This window comes from Pygocentrus nattereri, chromosome 1, assembly GCF_015220715.1.
Source record: "Pygocentrus nattereri isolate fPygNat1 chromosome 1, fPygNat1.pri, whole genome shotgun sequence".
In the NCBI taxonomy this organism is placed as follows: Eukaryota; Metazoa; Chordata; class Actinopteri; order Characiformes; family Serrasalmidae; genus Pygocentrus; species Pygocentrus nattereri.
The window spans coordinates 20,547,037-20,569,667 of record NC_051211.1 but is presented as its reverse complement, the minus strand read 5'-3'; the positions used below and the strand labels follow the sequence as shown (position 1 = coordinate 20,569,667).

At 37.9% G+C, this 22,631-nt stretch overlaps 1 protein-coding gene across 1 annotated transcript in view; it reads left to right on the top strand.

The window, feature by feature from the left end:
* clcn1a (chloride channel, voltage-sensitive 1a) overlaps positions 1-22,631 on the top strand; it is a 47,367-nt gene that overhangs the window by 19,268 nt on the left and 5,468 nt on the right. The window contains exons 3-17 of the mRNA XM_017718575.2: positions 1,012-1,273; positions 2,281-2,412; positions 2,822-2,950; positions 5,205-5,338; positions 5,436-5,513; positions 8,059-8,137; positions 8,624-8,749; positions 8,893-8,977; positions 10,426-10,527; positions 10,684-10,768; positions 12,836-12,991; positions 13,619-13,688; positions 14,955-15,065; positions 18,868-19,081; positions 20,693-20,826. Coding sequence (XP_017574064.2) covers positions 1,012-1,273; positions 2,281-2,412; positions 2,822-2,950; positions 5,205-5,338; positions 5,436-5,513; positions 8,059-8,137; positions 8,624-8,749; positions 8,893-8,977; positions 10,426-10,527; positions 10,684-10,768; positions 12,836-12,991; positions 13,619-13,688; positions 14,955-15,065; positions 18,868-19,081; positions 20,693-20,826 — 1,897 coding nt within the window. The remainder of the gene's footprint in view (positions 1-1,011; positions 1,274-2,280; positions 2,413-2,821; positions 2,951-5,204; positions 5,339-5,435; positions 5,514-8,058; positions 8,138-8,623; positions 8,750-8,892; positions 8,978-10,425; positions 10,528-10,683; positions 10,769-12,835; positions 12,992-13,618; positions 13,689-14,954; positions 15,066-18,867; positions 19,082-20,692; positions 20,827-22,631) is intronic.

Below are 22,631 nucleotides of genomic sequence, written 5' to 3'. Positions count from 1 at the left end.
ACCTCTGCAGCAATGCTGGCAGCACTCAAGCATCTATTTTTTGAAGCCAACTTCTGAATATGAACCTGAACACTAGGACTCAACTTCTTTGGTCGACCCTGGCGAGGTCTGTTCTGAGTGGAACCTGTCCTGGGAGAGCGTTGTATGACCACCGTGCTATATCTCAGTTTCAGTGTGTTAGCAATCTTCATATAACCTAGGCCATCTTTGTGGAGAGCAACAATTGTATTTCTGACTTCCTCAGAGAGTTCTTTGCCATGAGGTGCCATGTTGAATATCCAGTGGCCAGTACGAGCGAATTGTACCCTAAACACCAAATTTAACAGCCCTGCTCCCCATTCACACCTGGAACCTTGTAACTCTAACAAGTCACGTGACACTAGAGAGGGACAAATCTATACTCTTTATACAAGCTCTACACTGACTACTTTAAGTTATATCCAAGTTATATCCATGTTAAGGGTGTGTTCACTTTTGTGAGATGATGTGTGTGTGTGTGTGTGTGTGTCTGTGTGTGTGTGTGTGTGTATGTGTGTGTGTGTGTGTGAATGAATGAAGTAGAATATTTAAATCTGGGTACTGTTTTGATTTTTCACACCCTCCTTGTAGCTTTCCACCATGAAAGTAAAAGAGAAAATGCCTTTTAGGCCAAAACCTTATCTGAAAGCTATGATTAAACAATGCGACAGGCATCAGGCAGCATATTTGTAATCATTTCATGTACTACATGTCTGTGAATGAGACATTAAATATTTCAAGTGTCTGGTTCCTATCACCACCACTGTGAACAATTCTGACTCTGTAAATATTTCTATAGTGGAGCATTTAATGTCAAACTACTACTACTAAACAACTTTGTTTACATCTCTATGAAGATTTTTTTAATTGGTGAAACATGAATAAGACTAAAATTCAAGGAGCTGATAAGTCTTGCAAAAATCAGCAAAAAATGGATGTTAATGCTGTCTTCCTATTCACACGCTTCTGTATTCCATTCTTATCTTTGTGTAGCTGTATGGAGAGTACAGAGAGCACCCAGGAGGGTCCCGTCGGCGAGAGGCTACCCGTCTGCTGACAGAGAGGCAGCTGAAGAAGCATGGTGCCCATCATCATCATGGACACCATCAGCACGGTCACCACGGCCGGAGCCACAGCCGCCACCGCAGCCGCCGCCACCTGGAGCTGGAGATAGGAAGCTTTCATGACAGAGAAAAACCTGAGGAGACCCACACATCTTCCATAAAGACACGACGCTCCTACTCCAAATGCAAAGGTTTGAGTATATTATGTATTCTTAGTAAGTATACTTTTCTTGTTTTAATTACAATTTAGGTCTCTTTTCAAAAAAGGAATTAAAAAAAAATTAAAAATCACGACAACTGACCTTCCCATGCTTTGTCCGCAAATTCTCTGGTAACAACTTAGACGAGCTTAACAGAACATTGACAAAAAACACTTTTAACTTTGGGAGGAAGAGCTTTCTTCCACTGAACTTTAAAATTTAGCCACTATAAAACAGCTCATAACAGAAGGAACTAAAAATGTCCAACTAAAACTACAGTATTTGAAACACCACTTCTGGTAAATTTATGCACATGATCTGGGAATGTCCTGAAGTAGTAGGTCTATGAAATTTTACAGGGTATGTGTTATCCAATTATGTAATATTAATTAAATGTTTAATTTCATTGTTGCCTCATCTGTGTCTGTTTCTGATTCTCATATGGCTTCTTCTTTAAGCAGTATTCTGCACATTTTACTTCATGGCTATGTAATCAAGGGGTCGTAGACTAGCCTGCCTGCAGTAAAAACGTGCTGCATTATAAAGTGCAAAATGCAAACAAAGTCCCTTTAGTGTTGCGCATTTGAAGACTTGTGTAACTTCAGAGTGTGTCTTCATTGCCCAAATGTATTTAGTGGCAAACATGCTCCTGTCTAAACTTTTTTTGTGGAACGTGTTGCAGGCATTAATTTTATAAAGACATTCATTGAGAAAAACATCCAGTAATGTTTTTTTATTACTTTTCAATTTATTACAACTATTATTACAGCTTTTTGTATTAGCATTTTGCTCACATGACCCAGTTTATTGGGAATTGAGGTTTGTAGGTTTTTAAGACACATCAAAAATAAGACCTTAATATAGCCTATAATTAGTTGTAAATATAATGCATTTTATTCAAAATAATTATCATGGTATTTCTTAATTAACATGTTAGATTATTAGCAAATAGCTCTGTTTAACTTATTGTCTTTCAACTCATCTTTTTGTTCATACAGACTGTGTGACTCGAGTACAGAAGTTTCTAGTAACTAAATTAGGAGAAGATTGGATCTTCTTAGTGTTCCTGGGTATTTCCATGGCATTAGTCAGTTGGAGTATGGACTATGCCAGTGCCAAAAGCCTCCAAGGTACAAAACTGTCTCTTATCTCTGGAGTTCCCTGCTCTTGCTTTGGAGTCAGTTTCAGCAGTGCAGTGCTGTAGAACAGGTTTAATGGAATGGGTGTGTTGGTCAACACTCCCATGTTAAGTAAACAAGTAAATGGTAAGAAACTGAACTCAGATTCAACTTTGCGCAAAATGTCACTGCTGACCAGCTCTGCTGATCATTGGAAATTGTGTATATAGGTGGTTTGTTTTATCTTCATTTGCTTAATTTGGTTAACGATCCATTCTGTTTTCTTCTACATTTCCAAGCTTGATGTTTTTTTTTACATTTTAACGCTGCTCCAACTCCCTTGCTTTTCTCCACTTTGCTTTCTTTTCCCTTCTTCTGTTACCACTTATCTCCTCCGTTGCTACCACGACATCTCTCTAAGCTTATAAGTGGGTGTATGGGGAGCTGAGTGGAAATGTGCCTTTGCAGTACTTGGTCTGGGTCTCCTATCCAATGGTGCTCATCATGTTCGCCTCCTTCTTCTGCCACTTGATTGCTCCTCAGGCCATCGGTGTGTACCCTTTGCTCTTCCCTAAGCCATTACTGTCTACCTGCCCTGTGCTTTTTGTGCATCATCCTATTCCTGTGCATCAACCATTGTAACTTCCTATGTTGTTTCATTAACTGTCTGTAGTAATAGACAAAACATGCTAGTTTTAACATTTGATTCTCTTTGCTGCTTCCACTACTTGCTGTACTGCTCCCATAATGGCACTGTGGACTACTTATTAAGGAGTATGCAAAAACTTTTAGCACATGGTAAAATTTTGCGTGTCTGGACTACGCCCCAAACTGAGCTTGAGACAGAGGAGGGGAACTATGAGAAACTTGGACAGGAGTTCTTGGTGGCCTTGCTGTGGTCAAGGAAGTCGCACCCCCTGTGTCGCTCAGCGAGAGAGAGTGGCTGTGGAAGAGTAGGAGGAGAATGGGTGGTGGTGGGCTGCAAAGTTTTCATCACAGGAAACTGGAAGGATAGGGGAGAATTTATAAAATGTGTGATGGAGGAAGACGAGTTTTGTGCTTGGTTCCTCTCAAGTTATTTTAGAATTCCATTTAGCGAGCACAGCTGGCTGTAGATTTGCTATAAATCTACTATAACTGCTATGACCTACCATTTAAATAATAAGCACAGACAGGCTCATTTCAATCGTGGAGGTGCTAATACACAGATTCACCCAGAGTGCACTTTGATCAGCTGTAAACAGATGACAATCTCCTGTCTTATGTCTCTGTGCTTGTCCAGTCTCCTGTTTCTAGTCTGATGCTGTCTCCTAGTCCTGTCCTGTATAGGGTCTAGGGTTCTTAAAAACCCCTTTTAGGTTTTTATAAATTCTTCTAGGAATCCACAAAGGTACTTAAGGGTTTCTTCAGGACCCTTGAGCCAAAACACTGTACTTGATGCAATGCAGTTAGCAATTTAAGGGTTGTTGGAGCTTGTAGATTAGTTAGTGTTTTGTGCATTTATAGGTTGTGTGTATTTGGTATTTTACCTCTTTTCTATGTTCTCCTTGTTTTTTTTAGCCTTGTTTGCCAAGTTTGTTCTTCATTTTAGTTTGTTCCCTGTCATGTTGTCTTTTACTCAGTTTTGTTTCATGAATGCTCATATGCTGTCTGCTCTATATTAATAAACTTTCCAACTTTCAAATGCATCCCCATCATTGCCTGCTTATATGTTATATTGCTCTAGTGCCCTGCTCCAATTATCATTTGCACATTTGTATTATCATTAACTGTTATGTACTGTTATGTTTTGTACTCTTTTGCAAACTGATGTTTTAATTCATCTGCCTGCAATGTCTGGTGGATGCCCAAATTTTACTACTGCTACTACTATTACTAGTAATAATACTACTAGTTCTACTACTGCTACTACTACTACTATTGATGATTAAAAAAATAATAATAGGTAGAACATTCACTTACCATTTAAATAAATACAGTTAACTTATTTAAACAGTACAATTATATAGTATCCTTATTATATTTGTAGTGGTGTTAAAATTGAGGCATCGACATTACAGTATCATCACCTATCATACACTTACGCATATATCTATAGTTGCCCTAAATTACATGTTAATGAGTCACATGAGTCAAGGAAAATGTACATTTTCTACTACTAGTGTAATAATATGACCAGGAGAAGCAACTCATTCTCTGGATACTGCCATTAATATACATAATACTAGCATAATAGCTTCTGAGCTACCTAACATTAACATAGCACACTGTTCACAGAGTAAGAATTCTTAAAATTGCCATTGACATATAAAAATATTTTAATTTCCATCCCAATTATTTGTTACTTGGTGGCTGTTATTACCTGGAGAACTAAACAATATCTTAGGCTGCTATAAAGCAAGATGAAAGAAAATATTGCAGTATACTGCAAGGCATATTACTGCAAGGTCTATCACAATAGTATTGTGTAGTTGCACTACTAGTATTTTGTACGTATAGTACAGTTGTCCTTTGTACCATTGTTGTACAGCAGCATCTAATGGGCTAAAGGCCTTTCAACACATTTTTCTGTATTAGTCCATATAAACACCCTGTAAATCTCTATAAAAATCAAAAACCTCTTATCTTACATGCACTTGGCACTCATATTTTAAATCATTTTGCATTTATATTTAGATCTTTTGTTTCATGTAATCCTAAACTTAAAATGAAACTTGTTAATTGCTTGTCACTTTGGGTCTGGACTGTCACTTTTCCCTCCACACACATCCCTCCCCCTTCATTTTTCCCTTGTTCTTCTTTAGGTTCTGGTATCCCTGAGCTGAAGACCATCCTCAGAGGGGTTGTGCTGAAAGAATATCTCACACTTAAGGCTTTTGCTGCCAAAGTGGTTGGACTTACTGCTGGACTAGGTAGCGGAATGCCAGTAGGCAAGGAGGTAAAGCGTTCCTCTACATGATCTCTAACCTCTTCTTGTACTGATTCAAGTACCTGATGGGCTGTAACTTGTCAGTCATTTGTGTTTATGTGTTCAGGGTCCTTTTGTACACATAGCCAGTATCTGTGCTGCTTCACTCAGCAACTTTATGTCCTTCTTCTCTGGAGTCTATCAGGTAAGACAAAGTCAATTGAGGTTAATTGTAACTGTTGTGTTGCATATTTTTTCTTGTTTGTTTTGTATTGTTCTGAAACAGTTATATTTCATTACTCCTCACCTCTAGAGTAGAGTGTTTGAGGCATGTTCTGAGCACCAGAGCGCAAAATGTGCTTTGATGGGACCTTGCTATTGGGACCAAGGGCTATCTCCTTCAACCCCAGGTCTCCAACATAGCATTATGAATAAAAAAGAAACATTTTAATACTGGCACTTTCACTAATAGCTATTCTAAGTCTAAGTTCTCAAAAGAGGTCAAGAAGGAGAGTCTTCAAATGCTGAGTTCATGGAAAGAAGGAACAAGGCTTCTCATTTCAGCATCAAGTGGCACAAGGTCGTGAAAGACCGAACTGCGCAGTGGTCAGAACAACAGTTTATATACCATTTATACCATTTATCTGGGGTAATTTGATATCCCCTCACTTTACTTCTCCAATTTTTATATTACCTCATTCTCTAATAGGTATCTCTTTGTCAATCAATTTGGCTATCGCATGTTTCGCTCACTCCTAAAAACTGGCTTCAACTGACCAGTCTGCTTTACCTTTCAAGGTCAACTTGCCCTTCTCTTCACTGGGTCAGCAAATACACACAGGCCTCTCTGTGAACCCAAGGGCTTTCCAGTGTCTAGAATCTCCTATGCAGACGGAGTAAGGCCTACTACCCTTTTTGAGAGAATTAATATTCTTTGTTAGCTAATACTGCCTATTTGGTTTTTGATTACAAAGTCTATTCTGTTTGATTATTGATTGAGGGAATATTTATTCAAAGTCTCCATCACCACAGTGCTCATGAATTCAGTATTAAGTCTACTAAGCCTGCAGCTTATCACACAGTTGACGCACAGTCCTACCCACTAACTGCGCAATTGTGTGCTAGGCTTTGAAAGAGGCAGTGAAATAGTGGAGCCATCAGCAAGCTTGAGGCAAAACAGAAAATAAGAAGCTCAGTAATGAATAGATAACAGTGTTAAAAAAGTTGTTTCCCACCCAATATTCTCCAGATTGTTATTTTACTCTGGCTAACTCTGGTTAGTGTCTCTAAGTAACCACTCTATGTGCCACAGAAAGTCTCACAACAACACGTTTTAGCCCCTTATGCAAATGTGGGCCTGGTTTTAAAAGCAACCACCGAAATTTCCTTTAGTGACTGGCACTGAATATGTCAGCCACACAGGTAATATCTCCCACTGCTTTCTTTGCAGCTGTCCTACTTTTTTCATGGCCCATGTGATTGCGCCGGAAAGGATTGTGAAAGGTTTAGTGCACAGGGCCCACTGAGTATGAAAAGCTTGGTGTTCTTAATACGAAGTACTATTAGTGCAGTGAGTACATGGCTAGTTGTAACTGCACGTTTCAGTAAAGTCATATGGGTCAGCACAGCAGTTGCAGTGCTCCGTGGCTGCATTTCCCAACACTGGTCCTGGAGGCTTGCTGCCCTTTTTAGTGCTTTCCTGGCTTTAACCCGCTGTGGCATGCGCCTGCCCCCGGGCCCCGACAATAATGGCCGCAAAAGCCGTCAGGAAGGCGGGCCCCGAACACCCAGCAGCGGCAACCCTCGGTGAGGATAGCAGGGAGAGAGCCGCGAATGTGGAGTGGGCGGATTGCAAAGCCAGAGCTACCCCAACGGACGCGAGTCACAGGAGTGACGAGGAGGTGGAGGTGGCAACGAGGAGGTGGAGCAGTGAGCTCTTGTTCCCTCTTGGCTTGGGTGCTCGGCTGATGCTGATCTGGCTGGCAGCGGGAGCGCCTTTTAAAAAGAGCTGAGAGGGAACAGGGAGAGAGAGGGATGAGCAGCAGCAGACTGAAGAGCTGAAAGTCTAGTAGAAATTAAGCCACTGAAAAGTGGCCAGCGTACTTTTGGTTGTGTTTAGTTTGTTTGTTTATTTGGATGAAGTAATGGCTGTTGCAACCCTGAACCCTGTCTCCAATGTTCTCCTTGAGCCGGGATAGCACATGCGGTGCTACACCCACCAAATTCAGCTCAGTTGTTATTGAGGGTTTGTTAATTAGTTGAGTCTGGCATGCTGGGAGGAGAGAAAACATCAAAATGTGCAGAGGAGTGGGCCTCCAGGGTTGGAAAATGCTGCTTTATGGCTTTATTTTGCAGTCTGGTGGAAAATAAACAACGCAGGTATTTGATAGGTTTGTTTTGGTTTTGTTGCTTTTTTGTTCTGACAAATCTGTGCACTGACAAATTGTCAAAAAATTATACTTAAGATACTCAGGGTAGGAGTGTGTGCTCCCATACATGCCAATGCCACTCAGCTCCTTAGGATCTTTGTGCAGATTTTAAATGACATACAGGTGTGTTAATTCACAATGGGTCATTGTTATATCAATAATATCATCATTTAGAAATCAAGCTGGTAGAAGTTTTCATCGGTAGGAATTCAATGCGTTCAGTGATTTCCCTTTCATTTCCAATTAATATTTCTTCAGTTTTCTTCATCTCTGCTTTATGTGTTCAACCCACCCTCTCTTTCTGCCCTTCTGTGCCAGTAGAGCCCATACTGCTACACAGACATCCTCACAGTCGGTTGTGCAGTGGGGGTAGGCTGCTGTTTTGGCACCCCTCTTGGAGGTAGACTCTGAAAGTTTATTCATGCATATCATACATAAAACTAGCTAGATTCATTCTTGTGTTTTGTCTTCTTTTACAGAGAAAAAACTCACAATGAATTTAAAAGATTAAAATGTTCACTTAATTACAGTTTTTAAACAAAGTTTTTCATTCACACAATTGTTCATTTTTTTACATTTCATATGTGTGTATATATATATATATATATATATATATATATATATATATATATATATATATAAACATTTTATTATATCCTTCATGTATTTTATTTATATAGAAATTATGTACACAGTTGAATCAAGTAAATTTAATGCTGTATTTTTTCAGCGTGAGCACTTTTGTTTATTTGATGACGCTGCCATGGCAACAGGTTGCAGTAATAGCCCGCTGGACTGTAAATGAAAGAAGTAGACATTTTTTATTTCACATTTAGCTTCTTGTTATAAATATCCCTGACCTTTTGTTTAATTTGTTCTTCTCTAGGAGTGTTGTTCAGCATTGAGGTTACATCAACCTACTTTGCAGTGAGAAACTATTGGCGGGGCTACTTTGCTGCCACATTCAGTGCCTTTATATTCAGGGTGCTTTCAGTGTTTAATAAAGATACAGGTGAGATCATAGCACAGTTTCTGGTCTTTTGAAAATTAGTATTTTCTTTCCATGTGCTGCCATGTACCCAGATTCTTGTTTTATATGAATTGAGTAAGCTTACTATCCTAATGTCCTTTTCTTCCTACCCCTTCCTCTTCCAGTCACCATCACTGCTCTCTTTCGTACCAAGTTCCGCATGGACTTCCCCTTTGACCTGCAGGAGCTGCCAGCGTTCGCCATCATTGGGTGAGAGCGCGGGGCAAGAGCGTGCAGTTCGTGGTGAGGGTACAGTCCTGGAGCTATGTGTGCTATAGTGTAACGTCCTATCACAATACCACAAACCCATTTTCAAAGCACACAGCACGATTCTTGTGCACCATGACTTTGTCGTTTTTGTCAGTTGAAGGCTCAGTTTCATCACGTAAACCTCCACTGATTTTAAATATTTTAATTGTTTTTAATTGATCATTAATATGTTTTGCCTTGCATGTCTGTTCATTCATTTGGTGTGACATTAACACCCCTATGCTAAAAATAGTGCTTCACTCTAGATGCTATTGGCAAAATCCAGAAAAGGTGTCCCGCGGCTGTGTTGTTGACATTCCACCAGCACAGGGTATATGAGCTGTCAATGCGAGCTGCTGCTTCAGAATCAAGATATAAAAGAAAAAATCTGTTTGATCAGAAATGTTGATCTGTATTAGATCAATATGTTTTTTTGATATTATTGATATTAATATCAATAATATCTTTGAGTCCTGATTATGCACTATTGCCCCAGATAATGTTCCTTGTAAGTACTTCTTCAGTGAGTAATAGCTCCATATAAGAGCTGGAAACATAAATAGTCAGATTGCAAAAGTAATTTATCAGTCTGTGCCACCCAAAAATGATCAAAACTACAGACTGCATCGTTCACCTTTGTCTGTCTGTAACAAAATGAGGAGAGCAAACTTTGGCTGAACGTTTTTTCCCTGTTTATTTTTATAGTCCAAAGATTTGTCCTTTGTTGGTTCAGCTCTTCAGCCTCTTTTCTCTCATGACGTCAGACGTCAGTATAATGAACCTCATGAACCTCAAGGAGGTGAACTGTTATGGATTCAGAAAGTCAGCTAATTTCACACACACTGTTTCAACTTGTTTGCAATTGCTGATAGAAGTAATGCTTTGCCTAAAATGGTAGTAGTGAAAGTTAATATGGCCTGTTAGCATTACAAGGGGTAGGCAGCATGCAAACCAGTCACTATTAGACTTTTTTGTGTTATGTTGGAGGGACGATTAGTTTTATTGCTGCCAACAGACAAACCAGACATCAGTAATCAGAAGCTTTAAAGCATTTATTGCCTGTCCTAGATGTGTTCTGAACTAAACATAGGCCAGCTAATATATAATAATAATAATAATAATAATAATATATAATAATGTAAAATAATGACTGGATTGCAAACATTTGACTTGGTGTGGTCAGAATGCTGATGTTGCTATAAGTAAAGTGAAGCTGTTAGCAGCATGAAACAGCATAATGCTAATTGGTGGCTATTCTAATTCGTTGTTAGCAACATTAGCGTTAGGATCATATTTGCCTCATTTAATGGTCCATACTATTTATACACATTTGTGATTTATTTAGACTTGACCATGAGGTACAGGAGGTCACCTGATCAAATGCTTGTTTTTGTCGTTCACCTACACAGCATTTCTTGCGGTTTTCTTGGAGCTTTCTTCGTCTACTTGAACCGGCAGGTTGTCCTGTTCATGAGAAGACCCAATACCCTTACACGCTTCCTTACCAAACAGTAAGAGAGAGGTGGACATAACATTAAACGGCTTTGATTCACAGTAGTGTAACATAATATAGAAGGACTGGGTTTTGGAATTGCTTTAGTGAATATAATTATAAATAATGAAAACAGTTTTTTAGGAAATGATGACTGAGTAATCTTTTTCCACAGCCGGCTGATTTTTCCAGGAGTTGTTACTTTTTTGGTCACAACATTGACATTCCCTCCAGGATTTGGACAGTTCATGGCAGGAGAGGTTAGACATAGACCAAATAACAATTATGTATAGTTGGCATGGCGATCTGGTCTAATCTTGCGTTTATATTTTCTAGACCTAACAAATTTATCTCTACATGCTGTCGTTAGTTTACCTTTGAAACAGATGGCTGGCTTTTTTTTCTTTCTTAATTGCCTTAGTAATATGCTACTCCTTAAAAGTTTGGAATAACTTGGAATATTGAAAATTTTACTATTTTCTATGCAATAGCAGCAGTATAATTAATGGCAGTATGATTAAAGTATAATGATATCTGCTTCGAGATTTGATCATGTCTTTTGAAATACAACCCCAATTCCAATGAAGTTGGGACGTTGCATAAAACATAAATAAAAACAGATGATTTGCAAATCCTTTTCAACCTGTATTCAATTGAATACACTACAAAGACAAGATATTTAATGTTCAAATGGATAAACTTTATTGTTTTTTGCAAATGTTCACTCATTTTGAATTTGATGCCTGCAACACATTCCAAAGAAGTTGGGACAGAGGCATATTTATGACTGTGTTACATCACCTTTCCTTTTAACAACATTCAATAAGCGTTTGGGAACTGAGGACACTAATTGTTGAAGCTTTGTAGGTGGAATTCTTTCCCATTCTTGCTTGATGTACAACTTCAGTTGCTCAACAGTCCGGGGTCTCTGTTGTCATATTTTGCGCTTCATAATGCGCCACACATTTTTTATAACACGTGCAGAATGTGGCTTGGCATTGTCTTGCTGAAATAAGCAGGGACGTCTCTGAAAAAGACGTTGCTTGGATGGCAGCAGATGTTGCTCCAAAACCTGTATGTACCTTTCAGCATTAATGGTGCCTTCACAGATGTGCAAGTTACTCATGCCATGGGCACTAACACACCCCCAAACCATCAGAGATGCTGGCTTTTGAACTTTGCACTGATAACAATCCAGACAGTCCTTTTCCTCTTTGGCCCAGAGGACACGACGTCCATGACTTCCTAAAACAATTTGAAATGTGGACTCGTCAAACCACAGGACACTTTTCCACTTTGCGTCAGTCCATCTCAGATGAGCTCAGGCCCAGAGAAGCCGGCGGCGGCGTTGTTGATATATGGTTTTTGCTTTGCATGGCAGAGTTTTAACTTGCACTTGTAGATGGAGCGACAAACTGTGTTCACTGACAGTGGTTTTCTGAAGTGTTCCTGAGCCCATGTGGTTAATATCAGTTACAGAATGATGTCAGTTTTTAATGCAGTACCTCCTGAGGGATCGAAGGTCACAGGCATTCAATGTTGGTTTTCTGGCTTGCCGCTTACTTGCAGAGATTTCTCCAGATTCTCTGAATCTTTTGATGATATTATGGACTGTAGATGATGAAATCCCTAAATTCCTTGCAATTGCATGCTGAGAAATGTTGTTCTTAAACTGTTGGACTATTTGCTCACACAGTTGTTTAAAAAGTGGTGAACCTCACCCCATCCTTGCTTGTGACTGACTGAGCCTTTCAGAGATGCTCCCTTTATACCCATCATGACACTCACCTGTTTCCAATTAACATGTTCACCTGTGGAATGTTCCAAACAGGTGTTTTATGAGCATTCCTCAACTTTCCCAGTCTTTTGTTGCCCCTGTCCCAACTTCTTTGGAACATGTTGCAGGCATCAAATTCAAAATGCGTGAATATTTGCAAAAAACAGTAAAGTTTATCCGTTTGAACATTAAATATCTTGTCTTTGTAGTGTATTCAATTGAATATAGGTTGAAAACCATTTGCAAATCATCATATTCTGTTTTTATTTGTTTTACAAAATGTCCCAACTTCGTTGGAATTGGGGTTATATGAGGCATTCTAGATATACATCGTTTTTCTTTTCATTTCTTTCCTTTTTCAACAGCTTTCTACAACTTTCTACTAATTATTCGAAACCTGTGAAGTATCACAGGACTAGCATATAAGAATCATTTTATACATTTATCTGCTAACAAATTGGTTTGTTTTAACAAAAACATTGATTCTAATTTTTAATTGCAAGTTTCCTTTGGATTTTAGTGTACAATTACTATTTCCCTCATAACACAGCTAATGCCCCGAGAAGCCATCAATTCTCTGTTTGATAACTTCACCTGGACTAAGATTTGGGGGTCCCCCACCCCACCTGGTCTGGGGCGATCTTCTGCCTGGTTTCATCCTGATGTCAATGTCTTCATCATACTTCTTCTCTTCTTCCTTATGAAGGTAAACCTCTTGGTTTATGTTCAGTTTTCCACCCCTGTCTTTTCTAGTTATATTTTCACCAGGCTTGCTGCATTGGCATTGGCACATGATCGTGCTGATGAGAAAACACGTGATACATGCGTGATTTTTTTTGCTCGTTTTTGCCTTTTGTTTCTGCAATCTTCTGCAAACACACTATTTTGTCTGTCCCTCTTTCCTGCAAAGCTTAGCCTGTTCCTCCTGATTCAGCTCAAACAATAAAAGGTTAAAATGGCAGTGTTTGACAGACACAGTCCTATGCTGAGAGAGCTAGTGCAGGATTATATGATCCCGGGGACACAGCAGATATCATGCTTCAGGAGACTTGCTGAGATGTGCACTTGGAGGATTACAGTATGCAGTAGCTGTTGCCCTTCGTAAGTGACTGGGGGCAGCCACAGTGAGCTGTTCTGTCACATGAGCTAGTCTAACACATCAAAGTGTTTCAGCTACAGCATATAAAAAATATCAGTTAGCAGCTTAGAAATCAGACACGGACACTAACACAGACTGAGAAAGCAAATGTCAAGACAGTTGGGATTTTTAATAATTTGCTTTTAGATGTTTTGGGGAAAATTAATTATGTTTTCTTCTTATTTCATTTTACAGTTCTGGATGTCAGTTGTTTCGACTACAATGCCCATCCCTTCTGGAGCCTTCATGCCAGTGTTTGTAATTGGTAGGCATTTATCTGATCTGTCATTTATTTCTTCATGTTCTACTTGTTTTTCTCAGTTTTATGGTAAATAATAATAATAAAAACAATATAGTCTTAGGCTAAGTATTTTACTTTTAATGAAAAGTTGGACATTTGTCCCCGCTGTAGTGAAATTGGTCCACTTTACATTAACAGTGAATAATAGGAATAAATCATTGGTTACCTCTCATTATGTGACTCAACTAATCATTAAGTATTAGTTGCTAATAAATAAAAGATTAAGTGCTTAGCAATGAGTCACTGAGTACAGTGTTAACTGACAGTTTACTTCAACATTTGCCTATGTGCTTAAAGGAAGTTTCCGCTGATTTTTCACAGTTTCTCCATAATTTTAGTTATAAGATGTTAACACAGTCGAGTTGTAGAGTTGTTTTGATGTGAAATGCAACTTAAAGAGTCTGAATATTTCACAGGGGTGGTGATTGGAACCATAGCTGTGTTCAGCTTTTACCTAAAAGTTTTTACTTAAAAGTGGTTGCAAATTTGCTGCCTGATGTCTGAGACATTCTTTTATGATAGGTTTGAGAGAAGGATTTGACATAAATGTATTTTTAAAATAATTTACAGTGTTTTAAGTAAGTATTTTGGATAGCAAATTAAATGGCTATGTTGGCATCAAGATAGTGGTTCCTATCACCGGTAGGTTTCTCTATAATGAACCGTTTCCCATTAAAACACTCTGAATTACTTTGATTGCATTATAACTAAAATAATAAATGAGTTATATATATATATATATATATATATATATATATATATATATATATATATAACTCATTTATTATTTTAGTATATATATATATATTGATTTACTAATGTAGTTGTGGTTTGAAGGTTGAATCAGATCTTAACCTCTTTCAGCAGGCTCCCTAGTGGCTGTGTTGCTGACAGACTGGAAATTGACTCAGATATTTTAAATTAATATGATTAAATAAACTATTTGTTCCTATTACTCTGTTACCAGATTAACTAGGACACTTTATGTGTGTGAAATATTGTGACTCTTTGTTTAGCGGCTAACCACACCAAGATATAACCACAACTTTCTTCATATCTAAAATTATGCCACAGTAAAAAACACTCACTTGCTAAGATGAAATTCCAGCTTGCTCTCAGTTTTGTAAATCATACACATTTCCGTGAAAATATATTACATCAACATTACTGAAGAACAAAATGTTCAATCATGTACCAACTCTGGGACCTGTTTTGCTTTTGTTTTTATAGGTGCATCATTTGGTCGTCTGGTAGGCGAGATCATGGCTGCTCTCTTCCCTCATGGCATTTTGTTTGATGGGATACTCTACCGCATCATCCCTGGAGGGTATGCTGTCATTGGTTAGTCTTCGCTCCTACTTCTTGCTTTTCTTATTAACCTTTTATAACAGAAAATATGCTAGAAAACATCTTGTAAAATGTAAATAATTACTTAATCCCTGTAGCTTTGTCAGTAGTAACAAGGTTCAAGATATTAACCGCTCTGATGTGGTAATGCAGTGCCAGAGAAAGAACAATACACACTGATATGTAATGTGCTGACAATGTCCACATGCAAATTAACTAAACTATATTGCCATTATGTTATTTCATTCAGTGATGTTTCATTAAGCTTAAGTCCTGATGTGTTCAAATGGCTCTTGCGAACTCATAAACAAGTGAATATTTTAGTTTAAATCCAGGAAGTTACATAATGCTTTTTAATAACAGCCACTAACAAATAGCAACAAAATCTAATACTTTGTTAATGATTGTGAACTCAGCTAAGCCCCTGAGTTTTGGAGATGGCTGTAATTGGACAGTGATTTTGGAACATTTACCAACTGCCCAAGCTATCTCCTTTTTTCATATTTTGTGATTTGGTGAATTACAGCCAAAAGACCACAAAAATAAAAAAATGCCCAAAACTTGTTTAGTTTAGGCCTGTGATGTCCATATTGTACATAGCCCCTAAGCAGCTGTGGTACAAAAAAAACCCCAAAAACTAATGGCTTGCATTCCCTCACAATAATTGTGCTTTACATTTGTGAGAGAATGCAAAAGTGTTGCAAAAAACATGTTGTTGCAATTTTTTATTTATTTCTTTTTTGTACAATGGCCCTTTAAGGGGTCAGTAATGTATAAAACTAGCTATGATGTATAATTTTACTGCCTGATACAAAAAACCCTATGTGTATGATTATGTCAATGCTAAATAAAAGTACCCCCCCCATGAAGAATTATAAAAATTATTCTGTAAACTATTTGGATCTGACTTGCAACTCCCTCACTCAGAGTAGGCTAATGATTCACCGGAAGGGGACCATATTAGCAAGCAAATAACTTTTGATGCTTCATTAGTGCGGTGCTACACATTAAGGATGCTTTAATATCAATGCTACAATGTTTTCATTTTTGATACAGCACTTGTAAACCATATTTGTAAAGGAAAATACTACAAAGACAACATATCAAATGTTGAAAATCAGAGATTTTATTGTTTTTTGATAAATATATGTCCAATTTGAATTTGATGCTAAGAACACATTGCAATGTTGGGAGCATGTTTGGATGGGAGCATGTTTACCACTGTATTTCATCACCTCTTCTGTTAACAGCACTCTGTAAGCGTTTGGGAACTGAGGAGACCAGTTTCTGTGGTTTTGAAAGTGAAATGTTTTCCCATTCTGGTTTGATACAGGATTTCAGCTGCTTACAGTTCAGGGTCTCCATTGTCATATTTTTCATTAAATGTGCCGAATGTTATCAGTGTTGAAAGGTCTGGACTGCCAGCAGGCCAGCAAGCACTCAGAATCTTTAATTACGAAGCAGTGCTGTTGTAATATGTGCAGAATGTGGTTTTGCATTGTCTTGCTGAAATAAGCAAGGCCTTCTCTGAAAAAGACATCATCTGGATGGCAGCATATGTTGCATTACTGTGCCTTCACAGTAAGACTGCAACATACGATGAATTTGATAGTCGAATAATCGATTGATTACCGGAACAAATAATCGATCATTTGGATTATGGATAACTACTTCTCCAAAAAAACACTGATGCAGCTATTAGCTTTGAAATGTAGCTTCTTTTTTTAACTAATAATGAACACAATAAAGATAATACCTTGTTCAAAAATTCACTGTTTTAAAGAACTTTCCTGCTAAAACAAAAGATAAATAAAATTCTAATATCTTTTTTCCCATCAAAATTTAAAATCAAGGATGTATAGAGTAGCAGCAATAAAATATAACAAAACTAAATCAGTTTTCTTTTAATGAGGTAAAAAACAATTGGGACAGGGGCAACAATCTTTAATTTTTAAATGTAAACAGTGCAGTCAGTGCAAGTAAGCATCTCGGAGATAATTCACTCTGCTGGAGCGGATGGGAAAGTGGCAAACGTTTGTGGCAAACGTAAAATATGAATGATTTTGTGCAAAATTACATTTCAAGGATAAACGTTTGTCAAGCTGCCTTGTATGTCCACTAAAACTACCTCCTGAAAATGTTTGCAAGTAGAGCCAAACATTGACGGAGAACAGAAAACTGTTTGGAAACCGTGCTGTGTTCGCCGAATTTGAGCACACTGGTGGATTCGACTATCAGACTACGGTGCAATCTGTAATGTGAACAGGGTTGCTGTGAATAATAGTTACTTGCTTCTGTGTTCCAACTCCACTAACAATACCAGAGAACGTGCATTTCGAAACAGAAAATGTTACAGCTTGGCTCACAACATGAAATAAGACGGCTTTTAATAATAACCTTAGCTAACTAGCTCGCTAGCACAACTATCGCCGTGTCTCAAACCTCACACTTCTGTGCTTCACACGCTACACTAATTATTGCACTTTTAATGGTACAACCCCAATTCCAATGAAGTGGGGACGTTGTGTAAAACATAAATAAAAACAGAATACGATGATTTGCAAATCCTTTTCAACCTATATTCAATTGAATACACTACTATGTTTTACACAATGTCCCAACCATTGGAATTGGGGTTGTATATTTACTTTTTCCCCCCACTACTTAGTGAGCTAGTATGCAGTTTGAGACTGAGAATATCTTAACAAGATGACTCTTCTTCACCCAGTGAGCCGACGAGTTTCCTTCTCAGATGCTCCAACATATGGAGGATGTGTTCCCATGCCAACTAAGGTTGGCTTTACAAATAGTATAACTGACAACATTTCTTCAGAGTTTAACATGAAATGCTCCCAGACTTTTGAGGATTTTGTTCTTGAAACTGACATCGCGCTTTTGTCAGCTCTCCAGTAAGCGGTAATGTCAAAACATTCTTAGTGAGCCAAGAAAGGCGCGTCATTTAACCAATTAATCGGCTATTAAAGTAGTTCCCAACTAATTTTAGTTCACTGAGTCGAATTGGTGCACCCCTACTTCACAGATGTGCACATGCCATGTGCGCTAATGTACCATCATGAATACTGGCTTTTGAACTGTGCACTGATAACAAGCTGAGTGGTCTTTAGTCTAGAGGGCATAGCGTCCATGATTTCCAAAAAGAATTTCCAATGTTTATTTGCCGGACCACAGGACAGTTTTCCATCTTCCCCATAGTCCATTTTATATGAGCTCCAGCCCAGAGAAGGTGGCAGCATTTCTGTTCATGTGCGTTTTTTTTTTCTTTGCGTTTGAGTTTTAACTTGCTTTTGTGGATGCAGCAACTAACTGTTTTCACAGACAGTGGTTTTCAGAAGTGACTCCATGCAGTGATTTCCACTACAGAATCATGCCGGTTTTTAAGGCAGTGCCACCTGAGAGCCCACAGATCATGGCTTGCAAATACCGGTTTTTGGCCTTACATACAGAGATTTCTTCAGATTGTCTGAATATTTTATTGTTATTATGTACAATAAATGCTGAAAAGCAAAAGCTCTTTGCTATATTACTTATACCGTTATTTTTGAATTGTTGCATTATTTGCCAGCGCAGTCTTTCACAGAGTGATGAACTCTTATTTACATTTTGCACAGTGTCCCAACCTTTTTTTGAAATGGTGTTGTACATTCTTTGATCTCAATTTGAAAAATATATATATTATTTTTACTTTTTCCTTATCTGCCCTGTCTTTTTCTCAGTTGTATTTTTTCTTTTATTCTTCTCTCTAATGCTCTCTCACTTATCTTGGGTTTTCTTGCAGGTGCGGCAGCGTTGACAGGGGCGGTCACTCACACGGTCTCCACGGCAGTGATATGTTTTGAGCTGACTGGTCAGATCTCTCACATTCTCCCCATGATGGTAGCAGTTATCCTGGCCAACATGGTAGCCCAGGGGCTTCAGCCTTCACTGTATGACTCAATCATCCAGGTCAAAAAGCTGCCCTACCTGCCTGAGTTGGGCTTCGGACATATCAGGTGAGATGACACCATGGTACACAAATATACACAAGGATAATCATCTAACAAGCACAAACATCATGTATGCAGTACGATTATGTTTACAGTACCAAACAAATGTTTGCCTTAATGTGATACAGATTGAATTTTTTCAGACTTTATTATTATTTATTATTTGTAAATGCTAATTTGTGTGCATATCCAATATATGACTGTTAGATATAACTGGGGATGCGTAAATATGGGAATTATAGGCCAACACAGATATCCATTTACATATCATGTAAATATCCGTTTATGCCAGTACTGATACCAGTACATACAGTTGTATGCAAAGTTTTAGATCCCTTGGTCAAATTACATGTTTTGATGATTTTCTAAGTGAAAATGAATGCACACTACCTCTACAGAGAACATAATTCTAAACATTTTAATGCACACTTACTGTATATTTTCTAAATTATATATATATATATATATATATATATATATATATATATATATATATATATATATATATATATATTCATGGCCTGTGAATTTTAGGATTTATTTTTTTCTAATATGTTAAACTCAGCAAAGAAATAGAAATTGTGCACAACAATTTGTAGACAAATACTCTAAAATTTTGCAGAAAAATGTTTTGTTCCCTGTAGAGACAGCAGTGTTTGCAATTTGGTGGTTACCTCCATTTCAGTAATTTACATTTATTGTATGTGATGGATATAAATAATTTGATGTTCTTGATTTGGTTGTGGGCATTCAGGCCGTTTCAGATCTGTCACTTACAGACACAAATGTTAAATGTTAACACAGGAATATTGGAGCTAAAAAAAATAAAATCGGGGATTGAGCAGAAAGGCTCTTAACTTGAATGGAGTCAAAAGTGCAGTGAGCATAGCCTGCTGAGAGTGTTACAGAGTGCTTGTGATTCATTATCAGTGTTCCACACCACTAGGGCTTAGACTTGTCAACGAGACATAACAATGTGTCCTTGGAGCCTTGCCAGTGAGCACTAAGTGTCTGTGATCATAGTAGCTTTGCTGGTTTGTTTTTGTTTTTATTGCTATCCTTGACCTTACAGAATACTTTTGTATGCTGTTAGTAGCATTAAGGTAATAAAGTAGGTCTGTTTGTTCTGTACGTTAACCAGTTAGCTTAGTTGATATCAGAGTACTATTATTTGCCTAACAGTATTTAGAAAATAATTTTTATTTGTGAATTCAGCTACTTCAAGGTGAACCCATTGCAGGCAATCCATGCTCAATACCAAACACTGGCTAGAAAGGTGTGAAACCCCCCAGCATTTGGCTGTGGAGCAGTGGAAATGTACTCTCTGGAGTGATGGAGCGCCATCCTTTGGGATGAGTTAGAGTGACGTTTGTGATCCTGAAGTAATCATCAGACATCAGTACCTGATCTCACTTATGCTCATATGGCTGTATACAATCAGATCTTCACAGCAACGTTCTAGCATTTAGTTTAATGACACTCAAGAAAAGTAGAGACCGTAACTGCAGCAAACAAAAACAAACTATTACTTGTACTCTGTGAATGCAAATAGTTACAGTGTGAAGAGGAAAAAAATTTTTTGATCAGAAGTACTGTTTGTTCTCTCTTCTTTCACAGTCAATATAATATCTTTGTTGAAGACATCATGGTAAGAAAAGTGAAGTTTCTGTGCTCGCAGTCCACATATAGAGAACTGCTGTATCTGCTAGACTCTACATCCCTCAAGACAATCCCTCTGGTGGATTCAAAAGGTGAGATATTGCATATGTATATACTGTATGGACAAAAATATTGGGACACTTACATGTTACACCTACAGGAGCCATTCTTAATCCTTAGGAATAAATATTTTTCACTTATTATTATTATTATAATATTGAGTTGGTCCCGCTCTTTATAGCTGTAACAGCTTCCACTCATCTGGGAAGCTATCTACATGATTTTGGTGTGTGTTTATGGGATTTATTTGCCCATTCATCCAGAAGAGCATTTGTGAGGTCAGACACTGATGTTGGGTGAGAGGGCCTGGCTTAAAATCTCCATTCTAGTTAATCCCAAAGGTGTTTGATTGGGTTGAGGTCAGGGCTCTGTGAGGGCCAGTCGAGTTCTTCCACACTAAACTCACCCAGTCATGCACTTATGTTTTGTGCACATGGGGCACAGTCATACAGTCATACCACAAAGTTAGAAGGATACAGTTGTCCAAAATGTCTTGGCATTAGGATTTCCCTTCACCGGAACTAAGGTTCCTAGGCCAATCCCTGAATAACAACCCCATAGCATTATCCCTCCTCCACCAAACTTTACATGTGACACAATGCAGTCTAGCAGGTAATGTTTTCCTGGCATTCGCCAAACCCAGGCTCATCCATCAGACTTCCACTGACATTGTGCGTTTTATTCCTAGGCTAGTGTGTAGCTGCTTGGCCATATATATATATATATATATATATATATATATATATATATATACATATATATATATATATATATATATGTATGTATATACACACACACACACACACACACACACACACACATACACACACATGTTTATCTCTTTTAGGGGTGCAGCTTCAATACACTACCAAAATATTAAATTTGAATTTTAAATTTAAATTTAGTCTCTTACAACAGTCTCTTTTCTGCCAGTGATCAGAATGAGCATGTGTGTGTTGTTATTTTCAGGGCATTTTTTTCTTAGATGGTGGTGCAGCAGTCGTAGAAAAAAGCTATTTTTGAAGATTTTTATTTATGTGAACCAAACCAATTTGTGTAATGTATAATACTTTCTGAAGAATCAAGAATACGTTTATCCATAACACAGAGCAGGCTGTCTGAGCAATCAAAAATCAATAAGCCACAGGGATGACATCACTATTGTACAACTTTTTAACACCCATAATAAGATCACTGGGCTGTTCACTGCTCTTTTGTATCCTCAATACTGGGGGGTGGGGGGTGTGGGGGGGGGGTGGTCATTACTATTATAATGAAGCACCTTCTCCCATTTACCAAGACTGATAGTAAATAATGACTGCGTGCTGCTTGATGCTTGAGAAAGGCTTATTCTTAAAATAAGTCTTATTTTTGGCAGTGCCATGGTTGATGCTCAGAGTGTTTTTAAAGACAAAAGGTACACCAAATTGTTTCAATAAAAGTATGTTTTAAGCATTGCTTGTAGTTCACATTCATCAGATTGTCTTAATGGCAGGTTTTGCCCAAACAATGGCATTGATGAATGTCTGCCAAAATCAGAAAGCTAGACAGAAAACTTTCATTTGATGGGTTTATATAGCGCTGGTCATACGTTGAACCCGTGTCTATTTACACAGAAGTTTTTGCTAGATTACTCACTAAATTAGCCACCTTACGAGCAAATTTGGCCACCCATGTGGTCTAAATCAACAGCTTCTCTACTTTTATTTGGTATGCGTAATGTATTTATTGATTAAACTGGGTCTGGTTTCCAAATAGCATCACTGACGCAATCTGATATTTCTAAATGATATGTTGATTTCTAAATGCTGTAGAGCATGGAAAACATACTCTGGCT